At 32.2% G+C, this 23,148-nt stretch overlaps 2 protein-coding genes across 5 annotated transcripts; both read right to left on the bottom strand.

Moving 5' to 3' along the window:
- Positions 1-711: 711 nt before the first annotated feature.
- Positions 712-21,883, bottom strand: LOC105131277 (cysteine synthase-like). 2 transcript variants are annotated; one of them, XM_011034180.1, is made up of 11 exons: positions 21,784-21,883; positions 21,057-21,113; positions 20,842-20,951; positions 20,491-20,548; positions 19,889-20,152; positions 19,671-19,808; positions 19,427-19,558; positions 19,164-19,223; positions 18,956-19,027; positions 18,442-18,519; positions 712-944 (listed from the first exon to the last, which is right to left on the bottom strand). In XM_011034180.1, the coding sequence occupies exons 2-11, from the start codon at positions 21,096-21,098 to the stop codon at positions 930-932; spliced, it is 969 nt and encodes a 322-aa protein (XP_011032482.1). In that variant the 5' UTR covers positions 21,099-21,113; positions 21,784-21,883; the 3' UTR covers positions 712-929. The 2 variants fall into 2 exon arrangements, with proteins under 2 accessions (XP_011032482.1, XP_011032484.1); XM_011034182.1 differs by lacking the exon at positions 21,784-21,883 and adding an exon at positions 21,671-21,755.
- LOC105131276 (cysteine synthase-like) lies at positions 721-4,425 on the bottom strand. Of its 3 annotated transcripts, none has more exons than XM_011034179.1 (11): positions 4,353-4,425; positions 3,626-3,682; positions 3,411-3,520; positions 3,060-3,117; positions 2,458-2,721; positions 2,240-2,377; positions 1,994-2,125; positions 1,732-1,791; positions 1,515-1,595; positions 957-1,078; positions 721-900 (listed from the first exon to the last, which is right to left on the bottom strand). In XM_011034179.1, the coding sequence occupies exons 2-10, from the start codon at positions 3,665-3,667 to the stop codon at positions 986-988; spliced, it is 978 nt and encodes a 325-aa protein (XP_011032481.1). In that variant the 5' UTR covers positions 3,668-3,682; positions 4,353-4,425; the 3' UTR covers positions 721-900; positions 957-985. The 3 variants fall into 3 exon arrangements, with proteins under 3 accessions (XP_011032481.1, XP_011032480.1, XP_011032479.1); XM_011034178.1 differs by having other exon boundaries at positions 985-1,078; XM_011034177.1 differs by having other exon boundaries at positions 726-928; positions 985-1,078.
- Positions 21,884-23,148: the final 1,265 nt, after the last annotated feature.

Genomic DNA, 23,148 nt, shown 5'->3' with positions numbered 1-23,148 from the left:
GTAGAGGGGGCTGCGCAAGTCGCGGCCCCTGTCCAATTCTAACACCAAACATTTCGCTACGAATCTTTCAAATCTGAAACGTCGTCGGTATTGTGCTTGCAGCTGGAGATGTTTACTGAGGCTCAAAGCATGTAGAGTCGATGGTGCGTTGATCATAGAAGCATATATAATATGTGTGTTTTTTGGGATGTGATGATGCTTAACGGCTTCTTTCTCTCTTTGTTTTTGGCAGACTAGTATTTAAATTTTAATAATTAATATTGATTACCTTAAAGTATGGCAATATCTCTTAAATAGCAACTGGGAGCCTGGTTACTATGGGCATCCATCGATCCCAGATTCGTCTCCGCAGATAAAGAATTATAATAATTATGAATAAAAGAAGAAATTGATTTGATGTTTATATTTATTTATTATATTTTGGGATTTTCATGGTTGAAATTTATAACAATTAAAAACACCACGGGCTTCGAGCCTAGGAGGAAAATGAATTTTAAAATAAAATATATTAAATTCAATGAAAATAAGAAAACTCAAGATCCAAATTGCATATTGGCTGATTTACCTAATTAACTCATTCTTTTTTTATACATAAAATTTATTTCACCAACCCACAACACGTTCTAATTTTTAGCGCTCTGCTTGAAATTATTCTGCTGCTTGAAAAGCATTCTGATGGCGATTCACATGTTTATATTTTAGCAATATATATTCATTGCATCCAATTGAACTCAACAATTGCATAGTTTTTAATAACACAATATACTGTCAACGGGACTTTGTTTGATCTCACAACACTATGATTGAAGTTTCTTGATCCATCCCACAAGCCCTTTGTTAATACAGATACACAGAGCAGAAAAGCCTCCGCATCAGGCTCATATAAGCCATGCTCTCCACCTCAAGGCACAAAAACCATGCTCTCCACCTCAAGGCACAAAAACCATGCTCTCCACCTCAAGGCACAAAAACCATGCTCTCCACCTCAAGGCACAAAAACCATGTTCTCCGCCTCCTCCTTCACGGATTCGAAAAGCACGGAGGATAGGTAACGCTCCCCAAAGCTAGGGAAGATCACCTGTTTACATTAAAAAGAATTGTAAGAGACTCAGTTCAGAAAGACGAGCTTCAAGATTTTAGTTTGGTCAGGTTTACATTAGAAAGAATGGTAAGACGCTCAGAACAAAACACCAACAAAGGCCAAGCACTAGAAGGTATTCAAAAAGATACGGCATGTGCTAAACGCAATGCTGCTAAGCTTTGCCATAGAATATGGTACATGTCATCACTATTACCGTGCTTGAAGATTTTCTATCACCTATAATCGTTCAGGAACATTCATTATTTGAGTGGATAATTTCATCAACAAAAATATCAAGGGAAATGGTTGCTAGATTGGCTATGAACTTTACTGTTTGGAAAAAAAATTGTTTCGTCTACGGGGTAGCTTTGGACAGCAGGTCACTAGCAAGTTGCCGATGGATCTACTTCAAAAGGAAGAGAATCAAACTTACAACAATGAGCTTTCCAGCATTTTCAGGCCTCTTTGCTATCTCAATGGCAGCAGCTCCAGCAGCTCCAGATGATATCCCCACCTGAAATCCACATGATGCCCTCAAAAGAATTCTTGATTAAAGTCAAACCCAGAAAATATGATCCAGTTAACAGAGTGGAGTGCTGTACAGTTCCGGGTTCCTTCTCGCAACAAATATCAAATAATTGTAAGCTTACCAGCAATCCTTCTTTCAAGGCAAGAAGCTTTGCAGTTTCAATGGCTTCTTCACTTGATATCTGCAAAGTCATGTAACGATCAAGTCTCTGAGGTACGAGTGCAGTAAGGCAATGAAAATGAAGAAACAAAAAACAAACGGTATTTTCTCTCAAGGAATAAATCAGAGCATGCGACAAAGATTAGACTTGAGGAACCTGGATTTGTATATGATGGAGTTTTAGCAATACGTTTTGGAAATTATGTAAGAGAGCACAGACTTACTTGAACAGTTTCGTCAAGTAAACCGACATCCAAAACTCCAGGGATGAAGCCAGCGCCAATTCCCTGGATCTTATGGGGACCAGGTTTCCCTCCAGATAGCACTGCACTTTCAACTGGTTCTACACCATAAATCTAAACACGAAAAGGAAAGAATAAACGCCAAGATAAGAAACAATAAAGAAACTATCAATACCAAAGAAGAAAAAAAGACTTCCATTCCAAATCAAGCAATGCGGAGAAGTGAACCTTTATATCAGGGTTTTGTTCCTTGAGATACTTCCCTGCACCTGTTATTGTTCCCCCAGTCCCTATCCCAGAAACAAAGGCATCAACTTTCCCACCTGACCCTTTCCAAATCTCTGGTCCAGTTGTCTCGTAGTGAATCTGACGAGGGAACATCAGTATGATTGTAATTCTCTCAAATCAGAAAGTCAGAAAACGTGCAAAATGAAAACAAATGGCACCTTTGGGTTGGCAGGATTTTCAAATTGTTGCAGAATATAAGCATTAGGAGTCTTTGCCAATATCTCTTCAGCCTTCTGAACAGCCCCCTTCATGCCCCTGTCAGGATCAGTAAGGATCAACTCAGCTCCAAAAGCAAGGAGAACCATTCTTCTCTCTAGACTCATTGAAGCAGGCATGGTAATGATCAGTCTGTAGCCCTTAGCAGCTGCCATGAATGCCAGCCCTATGCCAGTGTTGCCACTCGTAGGCTCAATCAGGACACTCTTCAGCATTAAGAAAGAAAACCATGTCAACACGCAAGTTCCTTTGTAATGACATTCACGCTATTTTCTATGCAATGAACAGAAAACGGATCAGTTGACTGTCAATGTCTGGACTAGGTCATTACAAGGCTTGGCAACTAATAATTAAATATCCATTATTGTATCATATCTGCCAGCGGAAAATGATTTTCTGATGCAATGATGTCTTAAGCCAAGACATGTATTGATCAATTTTCAATAGCTATAGATAACATATCACTCAATTTCAAAGCAAAACAACCTAAATTGGACTTAAAATTCATGTATCCTATCTGATCAATTAGGATTGAATCACCAACCTCACCCGGCTTGATTAGACCCTTCTCCTCTGCATCTGTGATCATACTATACCCAATCCTACAAACAAGGGAAAAAAGACAAGAAGAATATCATAATATATCAAGCTAAGCAAACCAAAATCTCATTAATGACGATGTTCTAAAGGCCCCATTGTTACTTTTTGAGCAAATCCAATTCCATCATTGGATTCAGAAACACATTTGAATTACCCATAAACAGAAACATATTAAATTTCGACAGCGAAGGAAGATTTTCGGCCTTGGCAACCAAATAAACCTGATCATAGCCAAGTTAATAAATAAAGCATATCTCAACTTTCCAACAAACAACAACAGAAATCTAACTAATACCTATCTTTGACACTTGAGCAAGGTTCCATCATCTCCAGCTTTGCAGCAATACGGGCCACACAACCATCCACAACATTGTTGAGATACACCAATGGTGTTTTACCAATAAGCTATATTAGACCACGTACAAAAGAATATATAAGCCAGGGCTCCCATATCAAAACACCTCAGGAACAAATTCAACAATTTTTGAAATGGCAATGGAGTCAACTTACTTCAGTAACGTCTTTGGAAATTGAACCCTTCTCCTCTGCCATTTTTTGTTCCGGTTACTGCACAAGCATAGAACACATGGAGTGATCAACAAAAAAAAAAAAAAAGCTAAAAAGGACAAACCTGTACAGAAAAAATAGCAGATACAGCAACCATTTGAACAATTCACCAGAACACAATTTAGTTTATAAGGAAGTGATTCAGGAACTCCAAGTTTCATTTGGGACACTGTGCACCCACAAAAACAAATATTCTAAACCAAAAAAATATATAGCATCAACCCAGAAAAAAAGGCTTCTCTCCTCATAGCTCCTTGTTTCAGAGTACAGCTTAAATGGAAGTTGACCGAAATTTATTTTTTTATATAAACTTAATTATTTTTTTATATTTTTGAATTATTTTAATATACTATTATCAAAAATAAATCTTAACAATTAAAAAAAATTAATATATTTTTAAACAAAAAATATTTTGAAAAACCACTGTAACACTCACATACACTCCGCGAACCCTTCACCAAAATCCATGAACTGATGAACAACTAAACCTTCTAAAATCCAGCATCAACACATATAATATCAAAGAGTAAAAAATGAGAAAAGCTATACAATCAAACCTTGAGATTCTTGAACTTTAAAAAATGTAAGTTTCCAGGCCACAATCTTTCTTACAAGAAAAAACAGAGAAACGAAAGAAAGTTAGATATACCATGGACTTAAGAGAACTTACCAAGAAATCTTTATCAATCTATATATAGAGAGAACAAGGAAGGTAGGGAGCTTCTTGCAATGAAAGAGCAATAGCAGGTGTGTGATATATAGTGATCCTTTAGCATATTTTTTATATAAATTTATTTTAATTTAATTTTTGTAAGCGGAGTTGTCAAAGGTTTAACTTCTAGTGTGGTTGTAAGAGTCAAGCTTTTGCTTGACCTCGGCTGTCTTGTCTTTGTTTGTAACAGGCAATTCCACTCGTCTTTGTTTTTGCCTTTTCCTTGTCTTTTTTGACGTAATTATGGATTATCTTAAATAAAAATTATAAACTAAATCTATTTAAGAGAAAGTTTGATCCGAACGGCCTACCTTTTTTCCTTTTTTATACATATTATAAATATATTGTGCCTAGAATGAAAAAATCAATTTAGTTATAACAACCAATGAGTTGTATAGGATACAGAAATTGAGCTAGGTTGACAAAGTTTTAACAATTTCGACCTGCCACTTAATTCATAATATTTTATCTTAATTTTTATATATTTATTATCATCTATAATATTTATATTATTTAACTTTTACAGGCTAGACGATTTTTTTTTTAACTTCCCTGGTATAAGTGGATGCGAAGACATCTTTTCCTTACCGGAGAAAAGAAAACGCGAAACAATGGTAATTTATTGTTGATGATCAAGACGTATCTGCTGTGGTTGTCAGGAATTCTCTGTAGAGTATTATAATATCATCACTGTCAGGAATCCATGTCACGAAGTCATGGACAGCTATTATTATATGCATGCTCTGTAAATTAACTCTATCAGAATTAATCGTTAACGAGTTCTAAAATTAACAACAATATAAATTTTCAACAATCTTAAGATTTATAGGGTTTGAACCAATAATTACTAGAAACCAAACTTAAATATAACCACTTCTCAGGATTTAATTGAAGGTTTGAAGCTATTAGAGAGAGAGAGAGTTTTAGAAATGCAGGAACTCCTTACTAGTAATATCAGAGGTGTAAACTTCATGATTTTACATTTATATAATAATGATGTGATAATCTCTAACAGCTCGTGTTTTTGCAGACCTTGCATTTAAAATTTAATGTTTAATATTGATTCCCTCCAAGTAGAAGTATATAAAATGGGCATTATCTCTTTTATAGCAACTAGCAAGTAAGAATACTGCGGGCTCTGTTACTATGGGCATCCACTGATCCCAGACTCTACTCCTCAGAAAAAGAATTGTGATGATTATGAATAAGAAAGAAAGATTGATTCCACTTTTAAATTTTTATTATTTTTAAATTTGGAAGTGTTGTAGTTGACAAGAACTGTCATGGTTGGAATTTATTATTATTTTCTCAAATATGTTCGGTATTTAAAAAAATTACAGTTAAATATAAATTTAAATGGGTTTAAAATAAATTTAAAAAAAAAACATAGAAGGGATTCATTATCCTTCTCTAATCTCTAGCTCCTTAATTTTTATTTTAGTAAAAAAACACAATAGTTGTTGGATTCACTGAGCAGAAGTAACATAGATTATTCAGTAATAGAAGTTAAGACAATAATTTGAATCATTAAAAATCTGGTTAGCTCAACCAAGTTTGAAATTTTCATCAGGAATGTTACATTAATAAACTCATTGGCAAGAGGGTTAATTAAATTCATCTTCGAGGTTTTTTAATGTCTATTTCTTCTTCTTATTTCATGTAGGCTCCAAGGTTTCTTTCATGGCATTTCATCAAGGACAGTAGAGAGTTGTTAAATTTTACTGATGCCCATTGTTAACGATACTGTAAAAGGTTTTCCATGTTTTATCATCAAAGAAATTAAGCCTGGCGTCTGTGGATATATCCATTTCATGTCAGAATAAATTATTTGTATATGGGATAGTTTCAGCTTATAAAGAATATCCTTGTATTTATTTATTTCTTGGTTTGGAGTAAGTTATTATAATTCATAGTAAATTGTATTCCTGTAAAATATTAAAAAAATAAAAGGAATATTGAAGTTTAAAAAATTAGAGAAGTCTAGAAATTAGATGTTGTATGGCTGAATCATAAGCACTTATCTATTTTGACTCTTTGATGAGATATGTATAAAGTCATGTCGATATTAAGCATCATCTAAAATCACATTTTTGTATCTAATTTTTTTTTTAAAAAAAACCTTTAATATATTATTAAAAAGTTAAACCTTTCTAAATCTTTTTTTTATTTTTTTTCTTTTCTTATCTAAAAGCATACTGGAATACAGGTAATCTGATATAATAGTAATTTGTTTTTTTTCCAAATTAGGATGTCTGGATATGATTAGGATATTGAAAAAATTATCATATACAACACAACATTTTATATGTGATTGTTTTACTGATAAGATCATGAATAAAAATGTCCAATAGAAAAATGCTTGTCGACAATTTCTGATATGTTGGTGAGTATGTTGTTAATAAATTTAATAGTAACTGTATAGGCAGAACATGTATGCCAAAAATAAATTACTCGTTTTATTTTGTCGATAATTTTATTTATATAATTGAGCATATTACCAACAAATGATCATTATGTAATTTTATCGATAAGTTAACAATTACAATGACATTTATATTAATTTTTTTTTAACTCTCTGTAATATATTAACAGATTTATTATGTTGATGAGTTAACAATATCAATGACATTTAATGTAATTTTATTCTTACTTTCTGGAATATGAGTTCAGAGATAACAAAAAAAATTGAGGTTTTAAAAAATAATTTATCTTCTTGAATCTCATTGTAATACTCTCTATATTGTCATCAATATATACCAACAGATGTATTTCATTGGTATATTCACGGACAAATTTTATTGTTGGATTAATTCTATTAGTAACGTTGTCTGTAAAATTTATATGTCATTAAATTATTTAGTTTTTTTTTTTCACTGTAATTTTTTTAATATACACTATAAGAATATTCTTGTTAATATTTACTAATAGATTTAGCAATGAAAATTTTAATTAGTAAATGTCATCAGTATATAATATACTGATAAATAAACTCTTACCAGTATTTTCATTTATATTTGCTAATTTTATAGTAGTGTGCAACTGATACATTTTAATTTAGACTCATTAAACATGATGCTTTCGTATTTATTCTATGTTGTAGGGTTAAAGCCAAAAAAATATATATATATATTCCCCCCTTCATGTTTCCTCACATTTTCAAGAAAACCTTGTCGTAAGAATATTTTAATAATGTTTGTCCTGTAAAAGAGACTGTGAAGGACAAGGGCAGCACCAATATGACCAGTTGCAGTGCCCATCAATTTGTGAGCTCATTTGGGGGCTTTGTGCCCGAGGAAATGAGAGAACATAGAGAAGGGTTTCTTTACAATAAAGGATTCCAAAGTATCGCTTATGAAGAAGTCAAGAGTAATGCTACTAATGTTGATGAATTAAGGTTTAGAACTTCCGAGAAAACCCAAAGTACTACTGATCAAAAAGATGCAAAGAGTACTCATAGCAGTGTTGGTGAATTTTTAAACCCTCTTGACCTTCTTGTACCCAAGAAAAAGAGGGGAAAGGCTAGATCGAAATTTTTCAAGAAAAGCCACGAGGGTCTGAAATTAAAGAATGAAGGGTAAGAAGAAAAAAGGGCCGAAAGTAGAGAGAAAATCTTTAAACGCCAAAGGAAGGATGATGAAGATGATCAGGAGTACCTGGGAGCAGAGAAGGTACCCTCAAAGAAAAGAAAAAAATATGGTAAGGGTAGATTTCAGGAAGCTGGGTTTGGATCCTGCACTCAATTTCTCATCCCAGATTAAAGCTGGGATAGATCATCAAGAAGGGCAGGACACTGAAATCAAGTCGAGGATCATGAAACAAATATTCATAACTGATATGGACAGGCACCAGGAATGCTTCTTAATGCCTTTGAATCAAGTCAAGGACTGCGAAGAGTTTTTGAATGAAGAGGAGATGAAGGACTTGTGCCAAACCAAGAGCAGTGGTACATAAGTGAAACTTGTAAATGGGACCTAAAGATGATAGTGTTCATGAAAGTACAGTGAGGTCGAGGCAGAGGCATATGAGCAACAATGTTTCTTATGTGGTAAACTCCAATTGGAATGGTGTTTTGGCTAGGAATTAGGGTGCATTGAAGTTGAATGATATTGTCCAAGATTTACTCCTTTAGGCGTGATAAGAAACCTTGTCTTGTACTCATTAAAGTTAAGGATGCAGATGAAGTCGAGAAGCTCATGAATGAAGATCAATTAGCTAGCCATGAGTGAGCAGCATTGGCCAAGGAAATGGAGATGGTGTTATAGGATTTGTAGAGGCCATGCATGGTGTTGGAACAAGTGGGCAGGCCATGCATGGAAGGTGCTAGCATAAGCAAGCCATAGCATATTGATGTTATGGCATTTTGAAGCAATTCATGTGGTCAGTTAATTAAGGTTATTTTTTTATGTCTTTTATCATGACAATATATTCCATATAGGATGAAATTAAACACCTGTTCTTCTGCATGTTCGTACGTTTGTTTAAGATTTTCAACCTTTCTATTTGATTTCAACCGCAGCCTTTTTCTCATGATGCTTAAAATTTGAGTTTATAATTTGGATTGCCTTCCATGATAGGTGATGAACCAGGATTTATCATTATTTTTAAATAGTTTTTTGCTAGTCCAAATCCATTTTTAACCAGTGCCCAAGCTCTGGAGGCCCTGGAGAAGAGTTTGGGCTTAGGCTGTGTTCGTAGATCTAAAGGGTACTAAACGCACACCTGGTGTCTTTGGGTCCATGCCATGTGTCTGGGTCAGCGCAACGGAGCCTAATTTCTTGAGTACAAATTTCATGGACCCAAAGCTTTGCCCTGTGATTTTTCACTAGCAAAAGTTTTTAGCATGGATCTTATTTTTACATTTACTGTTTGTATTGTTAACATCTTAACTTAATAATTAAAATTATCTTAACTAAATAAAATTTTAAAATATATTTTATATAATTTTTTAATACATTTTTTAAAATAAAAGTTTAAAACTTATCACCACTACTTAATAACTTAACTATTAAGTGAAGTTATAAGATATAATTTATACAATTTTTTAATATATTCTTTTGAATGAAAATCTTTTAATCTTGAAATTTATTATTTTTATCTAATAGCTTAAACTGTTAAGTGATACTTTAATATATAATTTATATAATTTTTTAACACACTCTGTCAAGCGAGAATTTTTTGGACTTGAAACTTGCATATATTCATATTATTTTATGTTTAATTTTTATCAAATATAGTAGAAATGGTGAGATTTGAACTCGTAACTACTTGGTAAATAAAGTTATGATACCATATCAAAAAATTATATCAACTCAATATCTTAAACTCTTAAATGAGATTCTAGTATATAATTTATATACTTTTCTAATAAATATAAAGGATATTTATTCATGATTAATGCATGTGCATCTTTCAATAATGTTATTATGATAAAATGATGATCGTATATTTAACTTTCAATAATGTTATTATGATAAAATGACCTTTCAGCCCTCTTATTTAAGTAAAATAACAAGGTTAAGGCAACAAAAATGTTTTATTTGTTATTGTCAACATAAACATAATATTATTTTTTTACAAATCATTAATTTCATAGCAAAACAAGAACAAAAAATTTTAATTTTAGGATTTAATACTCTTTTACATATTTATTATATTTTTCTTTTAAAAAGATACTAATTATTTAATGATCTCTAGATTTATCAAAAGATGATTTTTTTTATGCATTTATCATGATTCTTACATTAAAGTATCACCTTCCTTTGCTTTGGAAAATGAATGCAGTAGCATGAATGCTTAATTAAGTCCATTAAACAATGACCAAAAAGTTATAATCCAATCATTTTAGATTTTAAAAAATCATCAGTAGATTTTTCATTTAATTCCTCGAGTATATAACTGGATTTTTTTTCTAGACGAATTACAGCATCACCGAGGTTGTAATAATTTTTAATTGATAGCCTATAGATTATTGCATTGCCTGGGCCTTATTTTCGTCAGCTCAATAGTTCTGTACTAACAATAGTATTAGACTTGGACTTCGTCTCAGACATGGGATGTCTTGGAACCAATGATAAACCTAAACCTGGTTTGGCTAGTAAACTAATTCAAGGCACAAGTTGGGTTAGAAAAATGAATTCGAGACGCCAAAGAGGAAATTTCTGATGATTGGAAGGTACTAGATTAATCTTGAAACAACATTATTTCAAGACTTTTCTTAGGTTAAAACTTTTTTTAAAAATAAAATTAGATATTACTCGAGTTTTTAGATTAATCTGTCACGCCCATGTAAGAACAATTTAATATGAAATCTATGCTAGATGCTACACCGGAAAGGAAAGCTGTGACCGCTATAAGAACAATTTAATATGAAATCTACGCTACACCGGAAAGGAAAGCTGTGCCCGCTAGCAAGCTGCCAACCTGTTGCTAGAAAAGGAAAACAAAAAAGATATAAAAGAAAAACGTAGCTGGCTAGCAAGTTTTAGCACTGTCACCTCTCTCTTCAATCTACGCATGGCTTGTGCTAGCACCGTCCACGATCTTCGACTTGCATCACCAAGAACATATATTGCCTAAACTTCTTCTACAGCACCATCCTAGGTAGAAAAATAAATCAGTATTTAAAATTTTAATTTACACATGATAAATGCAATGTAGTAATTAATAAGTTCTAAAAAAAAAATTTAGAGCTCTAATGGGTTTAAATTATTATTTTTAAATGTATTCTCATAAAAAAAACTCCAAGTTAGCATTAATATTCCCATCTAATATTATTTAGAATTGTAAAATCATTTTTAATAAATAACCGAAACGCAGAATTTAGTAAAAATCTAGTTAAAATATTGAATTTATTTATTTATTTTTTATATAAATAATCTATCTTTTATCTAATAAATTGATAAGAATATCTTAATGAAAAAATAATAAAATTATATTCTTTCCTTTATCTTTAGTATTTTAAAAAATATAAATTTATTTTAGATTTTACTTACATAGTTACATAGATTTTAGTCAATATATATTATGGTATTGACTTGAAATCCTTGTCCCCTTCTTTTCCTATCCGAGCTTTTATGTGATCAGAGAGATCTAGTCGATCCAGACCCAATTGCAGTCTTCGTTTTTCTCTTTGAGCTCTTCCTTTTCTCATCTTTCCCATCATCCTTCCAGGTTCAACGCTTTTTTTGTTGGTGGAAGAAATCACTTGTAGTGATTTAAAACACTCAAAGAAAATAAAACACATTTTTTTATTTTAAGAACAAAAACTTACAAGAATTGAACAAAAGCTTCGAATTCATACTTTTTCTTTTTTTTTTTGTATTTTTCTTAAATCTCTCCATGCATTATAACACAAACTTAGCTAATTAATTATATATAAATTTAAAATAAAAAAATTTAACTTTCAAGTGTAAAAACAGTTGTAGCCAGCAATATAAAAATAATTGACGGTCGATAATTGACAACTAAACAATTAAACAGTAACAACTGATTGCCTTTTTTAGATTGAGTTTACTTCAACACCTCTCCTTTTGCTATTAATTGAAAAACTCCTGGTCGTAATAAAATAAAAGATGAGTTTGTAGCATATTTTATAATAATTTACATTGAACGAGAGGTTGCTGAAAATATTGATTCAGATTCAATCATTAATAAATTTTATTCTACAAAATATGGAAGGGTGCAACTTCAATAATATAATTTATTTTTATTTTTTTTAATTTTATATACTTTAAATTTAAATTAAAACTTTATTATTAACTTAAAAAATTTATATATATAAATTAATAATTGATCTTATAAAATAATTTATATATATCTGTTTGACAGTCCAGGATAGAAAAAAAATCCTGGCTATGCCCTTGCCGTACACGATCTTTGACTTGCATCACCAAGAACATAAATTGCCTAAACTTCTTCTACAGCACCATCCCCATTGTTCCCAGTAGAGCTACTTGCACGGTTGCTATCCATCACCTTCCTGACTGTTGCTGCGTCCACAACCTTCTTGAATACAAGATACAGCTGGTTATCACGGTTGAAGGAATGAACTTGTACAATGTCGTTGGCATAGAGTCTTCCTTCATTCCTACTCAAAACAGCATTCCAACTGCTGGTTAACATGTAGAAAATGAGTTATTCATCTCCCAGCGTCTCAAATTCGTTGTCCGCTGATGAACATCAACTCCAAGATCCAGTTCTATAAGTACAACTTCTTTTCCTGCTTTCCTGATATCCATTGCCTCAAAATCCTCCCTATCCTTTATCTGATTCGAAGGCGTTGAAAAACGATCATTATGTTTCTTCAAATCCGTTTCAAAGATCTGTTTCATTATTCTAGACTTGAAATCCTTGTCCCCTTCTTTTCCTATCCGAGCTTTTATGTGATCAGAGAGATCTAGTCGATCCAGACCCAATTGCACTCTTCGTTTTTCTCCTTGAGCTCTTCCTTTTCTCATCTTTCTCGTCATCCTTCCAGGTTCAATGCTCTTTTTGTTAGTGAAAGAAACCACTGATAGTCGTTTTGAAACACTCAAAAAGAATAAAATATATTTTTTATTTTAAAAACAAAAACTTACAAGAATTAAACAAAAGCTTTGAATATACACTTTTTCTTTTTATCTGTAATTTTTTTTAAATCTCTCCACACATTATAACACAAACTTAGCTAATTATTTATATATGAATTCAAAATAAAAAAATTCAATCTTCAAATATGAAGATAGCTAGCGGCCAATGATCAAGAACTAAATAATTAAACAATGACAACTAGTGTTTGCTTTCCTTAACTTTCTAGATTGAGTTTACTTCAACCCCTCTCTTTTTGCTATTAATTGAAAAACTCCTGGTCTCTGCTGCTTGGCGATCATCAGTACCGTTCCTCTTGTCCACCAACGCGTCACCTGACCTCTTTTTGCTGGGTTTGGAAAAACCATGCAGGTTTATAGATTGATAGCCATTCTTGTCCCTCAGAGACTCTCTTCTCTTACTACTTGTCATGATATTACTCCATACAAAATCCTCCAGGATTTTGCTTGTCAGCAAACTAGTTCTCTTGTTTTCGTCACTAGTTCTTTCTCTAATCCCTTCAACCATTCTATCAAAAGACTCACCATCATCGTATTCTTCAAAATCGAAGCATTCATCATTATCACTTGAGCTGCAGCCTGCCATGCTTCTTCTTCTTCGATTTTCTTATGTGTAAATATTCGAAGAAAAGAATGTAGACAAAGGGTCTAAAAATAGACAACAAAGTATATATAATGCACAAGTTATTATTAATAAAAATACTATAACAACTAAGTAGGGTTTGATTGCTTCTCCGGCCAAAAAAAAAAAACCGTTGGAACATAAAGGACATGTATCTATGTTTTTTTAATAAGAAATAAAAATTCATTCTAATTAAAAAAATAAATTCACATAAAATAATGTCTCTCGAAATAAGATATTAAATTGCATAAAATAAAATAAAAAAGGGAGAAAAATACATTGCATTGGTTCAACTGTTAAAAAGAATAACATTCAAGATATAACATCTTGAAAGAAGTATTAATTAATCCCAATGTATTTTGTGAGAAAACCCAAAATATCGACATGGTAAAAGAAAAATAATTTAAAAACAACTATTTATGATAAATTTTTATACAATTTGACGTGTCCATTGAAAAGTGATAAAATATAGATTACGAATGATAAATGATTGGTCTCTCACGTAAAAAGAGTATTATTATATGTTTTTATGCGATTTTTGTGCCAATTTTTTTTTTATAGAATTAATTACTCGAGTTACTTTAAATATTTAAGTAATTTATTTAATTGACCGTTATGTGAAGTCAATAAGATATATATCCGTTAAATTTTTGAACCAAATAATTTGAGAGAGGAATTTCAAACTCTCAAATGGATCTGACCTCGTTAAATTATATTAATCACTGAGTCATTAATTATATAAATTATTTAAAAGTATTACGAGAAAGGGGATGGAGTTTGGTTCAAATTAAGTCGATTGCTTGAGCTTTTCGTACCTTTTCTTTGAGTTTAAACTAAAATCTATCGAATCGATTGATGAAGTCACGGATTCAATCCATATAAAATTATTATTTTTTTGGTCAAAGTCGTTTAGTTCTAATCAAATTTGCTATTTATAAAATTATTATTTGATTAAAAGAAATAACATTTAATTAGTTTTGAAACAAAAAAAGACAAAATTAGGAAGTATATATTATAAATTCATTATGAAACATTATGAAACTGTCTTAAATTCAATTTGAAATTTTCAAAAAAGTTAAAGTGAAACAACATGATTTAAACTTGTTGCGTTCTGAATCATAACATTTAATAAATATAGCTATTTTCTAGCATAATAACTGTTATATTGCATTCCAGAATACCAATAATTTAAAATATTATATTTTTAAAGAATGACATGTGATAAAATTTAACCTCTTATTCACCTTCAAGAGCATAAACACACATCAAACTCGAACCCATCTTTTCCTATAATAATAATATAACACATATGATATTATTTTATTGGAGCGAGCTAGATATAGATAGATAATAGTCTATGTATTTTTTGAATAATTTTTTTAATGTGTCTCATAACTTCTACACATCATTTGTCATTTAATATTTATAATACCTACATTGTGAACTTTGTATCAGGATAATAAATTGATAATTACTTTAATTATTAGTATTACAAACTTTAAAAAAACATTAACTCTTAATAATATTGTAGCAAATAACAATATCACTCAATCAGGACTAAACAACAATTGTATTATTAATGAAGTTATATTATTTAGTAGATGATATAAATGTAAATAAATTGACATATTATGTTGATATATTTTGAAATTTTAATTAGTAAAATATTGCACTGGTTTAATTGTTTCATATTTTTTATGCATGCATGTTTATTTATTTATATTTATTTCATGAAAATATTATCTTATATAATAATTCATAAATATGAAAACTGATAACTAAAGTTTGTGTTTTGAGTACTCAACATTAGGTGTCTGTAGTGTAGGTTTGTAAACCCACCATGCCCTTTCAAAAATTGCACTAATTGTTTTCTTTTAAATCATTATTTCAATGTTAAATGTATTCCAGTAAAAAAACAACCGTACCTCTTTGTAGTCTTTGCAATTTTTTACAGCAAGGATAACTTTGTTATTATATTATACCAATTCATAATATTTTATGTCAAGGTAAACAATAACAGAGGCACCCACTATACCTTATCAAAATTTACATTGATGGCACCGAGGGACTTGGCCTAGCGGTGGCAGGAGCCAAGCTCCTTCCATCGCACATGGGTTCGAGTCTTGGTGTGCACGTCTGTCACCCCCGCGGTGCCTTACATGCCTACTGGGTTTGCAGGGTGTTCAGTGGGCCGTGGGGATTAGTCGTGGTGCGCGCAAGCTGGCCCGGACACCCCACGTAAATCAAAAAAAAAAAAAAAAAAATTTACATTGATGTCTTTTTTTAAAATCATCCATTCAATGTTAAATGTATTCCAATGAGAAGACGACTCCACCCCTGTAATCTTTGTGCCTCTATGCGGTAAAGGGAGCTTTGTCATTACATTGTTTTAATATACAATATCATGTATCTAGGTAAACATTAACACTTTTAGTATAGTATATAGTAATCTCAAGTCAAGTTTTTTTTTTAAAAAAATTAGAATTGACTTAATTTGATTTATAAAAGCACTAAAATATTGTGCAGCAAAAATTAAAAATTTATTTTTTAATATTTTTATAACATTTTAATATAACGATATCAAAAATAAATTTTAAAAAATAAAAAAATATATTATTTTGATATATTTTTTAAATAAAAAATATTTAAAAAAAAAACTAGTTCAATATCAACCACATACATGGTTAAAATCCTTTTTTCTATATGTATAAAAGAAGTCTTCAAAGTAATGTTCTTATGAGTTATTCTAGGTTTGCTTACCTAACCCAACCCATAAATTGATAAACCGAATTTTGAGTTGTGCCGGATTTAATTACTTTGCTTCACATTCATGTTATACTTATACGAGGCCAAATCTAACGACTACCATTAGAAGTTGATACGGTTTCTTTTTTCACAAGGGTTGCAAATCACTATTTTAAAGCAAACTAAAAACTTCTGAAATAATTAAATAAAACTAAAAATTAAGTCTGTCTCATCTACCTTCACACACACACACATATCTGTGTGTGTATTTTTTTTTGTGATGTTATAATGTCTAACAGCTTCTTTTTTTTCTTTTCTCATCCACCTAATTCTGAAATATATAAAATATTTAAATTTTAATAATTAATATTGATTCCCTTCAAGTATGGCATTATCTCTTAAACAGCAACTAGCAATTAAAAAAACCACAGGCTCCGAGCCTGGTTACTACGGCCATCCATCGATCCCAGATTCATCCCCGCAGAGAAAAAAATTATGATGATTATGAATAAAAAAGAAAAAAGAGATTGATTTGATGTTTTAAGATATTTATTTATTTCTTATATTTTGAGATTGTCATAGTTGAAATTTATTGATTTTTTTTAAATATGTTTGATATTGTTAAAAAATTATTATTAATATTTAAATTGATTTAAGAGTATCCCTAATTATTGTTGGAAAAGAAAAGAAAATTACCAATTGACAGCTTCTTATTAATTATCAAGAAGATGTATCTTCTTAGTTTTATTTAATTATTATTATTTATAATATCTATATTATTTAATTTTGATAGGTGAGTTAAATCAAACAATACAAATATTACAGTGTTTTTTTCACTTCCTGGTATAAGTTGAACCCAAGACATCTTTTACCAAGGATTAGCAGGCGCATGCAAGGGTTTTAACTTTTAACCGTGTTTGATGTGAAATGTATGAAGAAGATTCCCACATCGAGAAAACATAAGATGTGGGCAAGGCATGGGGATATAAATAGGAAGCTCAAAACAACGAGAGACATACTTACCTGGACGGGGTCAATGGGCGATCAGGAAGGTCCATGGCCTAGGTCAGTGACGTCCATTGCACTGAGGATGGGTGCTGGCTTAAGGTCTCCCCAAGAGGGAGAGCCTACGTCATAATTTGTGGTAGAGGGGGCTGCGCAAGTCGCGGCCCCTGTCCGAATCTAACACCAAACATTTAGCTACGAATCTTTCAAATCTGAAACGTCGTCGGTATTGTGCTTGCAGCTGGAGATGTTTACTGAGGCTCAAAGCATGTAGAGTCGATGGTGCGTTGATCATAGAAGCATATATAATATGTGTGTTTTTTGGGATGTGATGATGCTTAACGGCTTCTTTCTCTCTTTGTTTTTGGCAGACTAGTATTTAAATTTTAATAATTAATATTGATTACCTTAAAGTATGGCAATATCTCTTAAATAGCAACTGGGAGCCTGGTTACTATGGGCATCCATCGATCCCAGATTCGTCTCCGCAGATAAAGAATTATAATAATTATGAATAAAAGAAGAAATTGATTTGATGTTTAAAGATATTTATTTATTTATTATATTTTGGGATTTTCATGGTTGAAATTTATAACAATTAAAAACACCACGGGCTTCGAGCCTAGGAGGAAAATGAATTTTAAAATAAAATATATTAAATTCAATGAAAATAAGAAAACTCAAGATCCAAATTGCATATTGGCTGATTTACCTAATTAACTCATTCTTTTTTTATACATAAAATTTATTTCACCAACCCACAACACGTTCTAATTTTTAGCGCTCTGCTTGAAATTATTCTGCTGCTTGAAAAGCATTCTGATGGCGATTCCATGTTTATATTTTTGCAATATATATTCATTGCATCCAATTGAACGAAACAATTGCATAGTTTTTAATAACACAATATACTGTCAACGGGACTTTGTTTGATCTCACAACACTATGATTGAAGTTTCTTGATCCATCCCACAAGCCCTTTGTTAATACAGATACACAGAGCAGAAAAGCCTCCGCATCAGGCTCATATAAGCCATGCTCTCCACCTCAAGGCACAAAAACCATGCTCTCCACCTCAAGGCACAAAAACCATGTTCTCCGCCTCCTCCTTCACGGATTCGAAAAGCACGGAGGATAGGTAACGCTCCCCAAAGCTAGGGAAGATCACCTGTTTACATTAAAAAGATTTGTAAGAGACTCAGTTCAGAAAGACGAGCTTCAAGATTTTAGTTTGGTCAGGTTTACATTAGAAAGAATGGTAAGACGCTCAGAACAAAACACCAACAAAGGCCAAGCACTAGAAGCTATTCAAAAAGATACGGCATGTGCTAAACGCAACGCTGCTAAGCTTGCCATAGAATATGGTACATGTCATCACTATTACCGTGCTTGAAGATTTTCTATCACCTATAATCGTTCAGGAAAATTCATTATTTGAATGGATAATTTCATCAACAAAAATATCAAGGGAAATGGTAGCTAGATTGGCAATGAACTTTACTATTTGGAAACAAATTTGTTTCGTCTACGGGATAGCTTTGGACAGCAGGCTCACTAGCAAGTTGCTGATGGATCTACTTCAAACGGAAGAAAATCAAACTTACAACAATGAGCTTTCCAGCATTTTCAGGCCTCTTTGCTATCTCAATGGCAGCAGCTCCAGATGATATCCCCACCTGAAATCCACATGATGCCCTCAAAAGAATTCTTGATTAAAGTCAAACCCAGAAAATATGATCCAGTTAACAGAGTGGAGTGCTGTACAGTTCTGCGTTCCTTCTTGCAACAAATATCAAATAATTGTAAGCTTACCAGCAATCCTTCTTTCAAGGCAAGAAGCTTTGCAGTTTCAATGGCTTCTTCACTTGATATCTGCAAAGTCATATAACGATCGAGTCTCTCAGGTACGAGTGCAGCAAGGCAATAAAAAGGAAGAAACAAAAAACAAACGGTATTTTCTCTTAAAAGAATAAATCAGAGCATGCGACAAAGATTAGACTTGAGGATCCTGGATTTGTATATGATGGAGTTTTAGCAATACGTTTTGGGAATTATGTAAGAGAACACAGACTTACTTGAACAGTTTCGTCAAGTAAACCGACATCCAAAACTCCAGGGATGAAGCCAGCGCCAATTCCCTGGATCTTATGGGGACCAGGTTTCCCTCCAGATAGCACTGCACTTTCAACTGGTTCTACACCATAAATCTAAACACGAAAAGGAAAGAACAAACGCCAAGAAAAGAAACAATAAAGAAACTATCAATACCAAAAAAAAAAATGACTTCCACTCCAAATCAAGCAATGCGGAGAAGTGAACCTTTATATCAGGGTTTTGTTCCTTGAGATACTTCCCTGCACCTGTTATTGTTCCCCCAGTCCCTATCCCAGAAACAAAGGCATCAACTTTCCCACCTGACCCTTTCCAAATCTCTGGTCCAGTTGTCTCGTAGTGAATCTGACGAGGGAACATCAGTATGATTGTAATTCTCTCAAATCAGAAAGTCAGAAAACGTGCAAAATGAAAACAAATGGCACCTGTGGGTTGGCAGGATTTTCAAATTGTTGCAGAAGATAAGCATTAGGTGTCTTTGCCAATATCTCTTCAGCCTTCTGAACAGCCCCCTTCATGCCCCTGGCAGGATCAGTAAGGATCAACTCAGCTCCAAAAGCAAGGAGAACCATTCTTCTCTCTAGACTCATTGAAGCAGGCATGGTAATGATCAGCCTGTAGCCCTTAGCAGCTGCCATGAATGCCAGCCCTATGCCAGTGTTGCCACTCGTAGGCTCAATCAGGACACTCTTCAGCATTAACAAAGAAAACCATGTCAACACGCAAGTTCCTTTGTAATGACATTCACGCTATTTTGTATGCAATGAACAGAAAACGGATCAGTTGACTGTCAATGTGTGGACTAGGTCATTACAAGGCTTGGCAACTAATAATTAAATATCAATTATTGTATCATATCTGCCAGCGGAAAATGATTTTCTGATGCAATGATGTCTTAAGCCAAGACATGTATTGATCAATTTTCAATAGCTATAGATAACATATCACTCAATTTCAAAGCAAAACAACCTAAATTGGACTTAAAATTCATGTATCCTATCTGATCAATTAGGATTGAATCACCAACCTCACCCGGCTTGATTAGACCCTTCTCCTCTGCATCTGTGATCATACTATACCCAATCCTACAAACAAGGGAAAAAAGACAAGAAGAATATCATAATATATCAAGCTAAGCAAACCAAAATCTCATTAATGACGATGTTCTAAAGGCCCCATTGTTACTTTTTGAGCAAATCCAATTCCATCATTGGATTCAGAAACACATTTGAATTACCCATAAACAGAAACATATTAAATTTCGACAGCGAAGGAAGATTTTCGGCCTTGGCAACCAAATAAACCTGATCATAGCCAAGTTAATAAATAAAGCATATCTCAACTTTCCAACAAACAACAACAGAAATCTAACTAATACCTATCTTTGACACTTGAGCAAGGTTCCATCATCTCCAGCTTTGCAGCAATACGGGCCACACAACCATCCACAACATTGTTGAGATACACCAATGGTGTTTTACCAATAAGCTATATTAGACCACGTACAAAAGAATATATAAGCCAGGGCTCCCATATCAAAACACCTCAGGAACAAATTCAACAATTTTTGAAATGGCAATGGAGTCAACTTACTTCAGTAACGTCTTTGGAAATTGAACCCTTCTCCTCTGCCATTTTTTGTTCCGGTTACTGCACAAGCATAGAACACATGGAGTGATCAACAAAAAAAAAAAAAAAGCTAAAAAGGACAAACCTGTACAGAAAAAATAGCAGATACAGCAACCATTTGAACAATTCACCAGAACACAATTTAGTTTATAAGGAAGTGATTCAGGAACTCCAAGTTTCATTTGGGACACTGTGCACCCACAAAAACAAATATTCTAAACCAAAAAAATATATAGCATCAACCCAGAAAAAAAGGCTTCTCTCCTCATAGCTCCTTGTTTCAGAGTACAGCTTAAATGGAAGTTGACCGAAATTTATTTTTTTATATAAACTTAATTATTTTTTTATATTTTTGAATTATTTTAATATACTATTATCAAAAATAAATCTTAACAATTAAAAAAAATTAATATATTTTTAAACAAAAAATATTTTGAAAAACCACTGTAACACTCACATACACTCCGCGAACCCTTCACCAAAATCCATGAACTGATGAACAACTAAACCTTCTAAAATCCAGCATCAACACATATAATATCAAAGAGTAAAAAATGAGAAAAGCTATACAATCAAACCTTGAGATTCTTGAACTTTAAAAAATGTAAGTTTCCAGGCCACAATCTTTCTTACAAGAAAAAACAGAGAAACGAAAGAAAGTTAGATATACCATGGACTTAAGAGAACTTACCAAGAAATCTTTATCAATCTATATATAGAGAGAACAAGGAAGGTAGGGAGCTTCTTGCAATGAAAGAGCAATAGCAGGTGTGTGATATATAGTGATCCTTTAGCATATTTTTTATATAAATTTATTTTAATTTAATTTTTGTAAGCGGAGTTGTCAAAGGTTTAACTTCTAGTGTGGTTGTAAGAGTCAAGCTTTTGCTTGACCTCGGCTGTCTTGTCTTTGTTTGTAACAGGCAATTCCACTCGTCTTTGTTTTTGCCTTTTCCTTGTCTTTTTTGACGTAATTATGGATTATCTTAAATAAAAATTATAAACTAAATCTATTTAAGAGAAAGTTTGATCCGAACGGCCTACCTTTTTTCCTTTTTTATACATATTATAAATATATTGTGCCTAGAATGAAAAAATCAATTTAGTTATAACAACCAATGAGTTGTATAGGATACAGAAATTGAGCTAGGTTGACAAAGTTTTAACAATTTCGACCTGCCACTTAATTCATAATATTTTATCTTAATTTTTATATATTTATTATCATCTATAATATTTATATTATTTAACTTTTACAGGCTAGACGATTTTTTTTTTAACTTCCCTGGTATAAGTGGATGCGAAGACATCTTTTCCTTACCGGAGAAAAGAAAACGCGAAACAATGGTAATTTATTGTTGATGATCAAGACGTATCTGCTGTGGTTGTCAGGAATTCTCTGTAGAGTATTATAATATCATCACTGTCAGGAATCCATGTCACGAAGTCATGGACAGCTATTATTATATGCATGCTCTGTAAATTAACTCTATCAGAATTAATCGTTAACGAGTTCTAAAATTAACAACAATATAAATTTTCAACAATCTTAAGATTTATAGGGTTTGAACCAATAATTACTAGAAACCAAACTTAAATATAACCACTTCTCAGGATTTAATTGAAGGTTTGAAGCTATTAGAGAGAGAGAGAGTTTTAGAAATGCAGGAACTCCTTACTAATAATATCAGAGGTCTAAACTTCATGATTTTACATGTATATAATAATGATGTGATAATCTCTAACAGCTCGTGTTTTTGCAGACCTTGCATTTAAAATTTAATGTTTAATATTGATTCCCTCCAAGTAGAAGTATATAAAATGGGCATTATCTCTTTTATAGCAACTAGCAAGTAAGAATACTGCGGGCTCTGTTACTATGGGCATCCACTGATCCCAGACTCTACTCCTCAGAAAAAGAATTGTGATGATTATGAATAAGAAAGAAAGATTGATTCCACTTTTAAATTTTTATTATTTTTAAATTTGGAAGTGTCGTAGTTGACAGGAAGTGTCATGGTTGGAATTTATTATTATTTTCTCAAATATGTTCGGT

Source organism: Populus euphratica, unplaced genomic scaffold, assembly GCF_000495115.2.
Source record: "Populus euphratica unplaced genomic scaffold, PopEup_1.0 scaffold103.1, whole genome shotgun sequence".
NCBI lineage: Eukaryota > Viridiplantae > Streptophyta > Magnoliopsida > Malpighiales > Salicaceae > Populus > Populus euphratica.
Note: the sequence above shows the minus strand (reverse complement) of the source record. Positions and strands in the feature narration are given on the sequence as shown.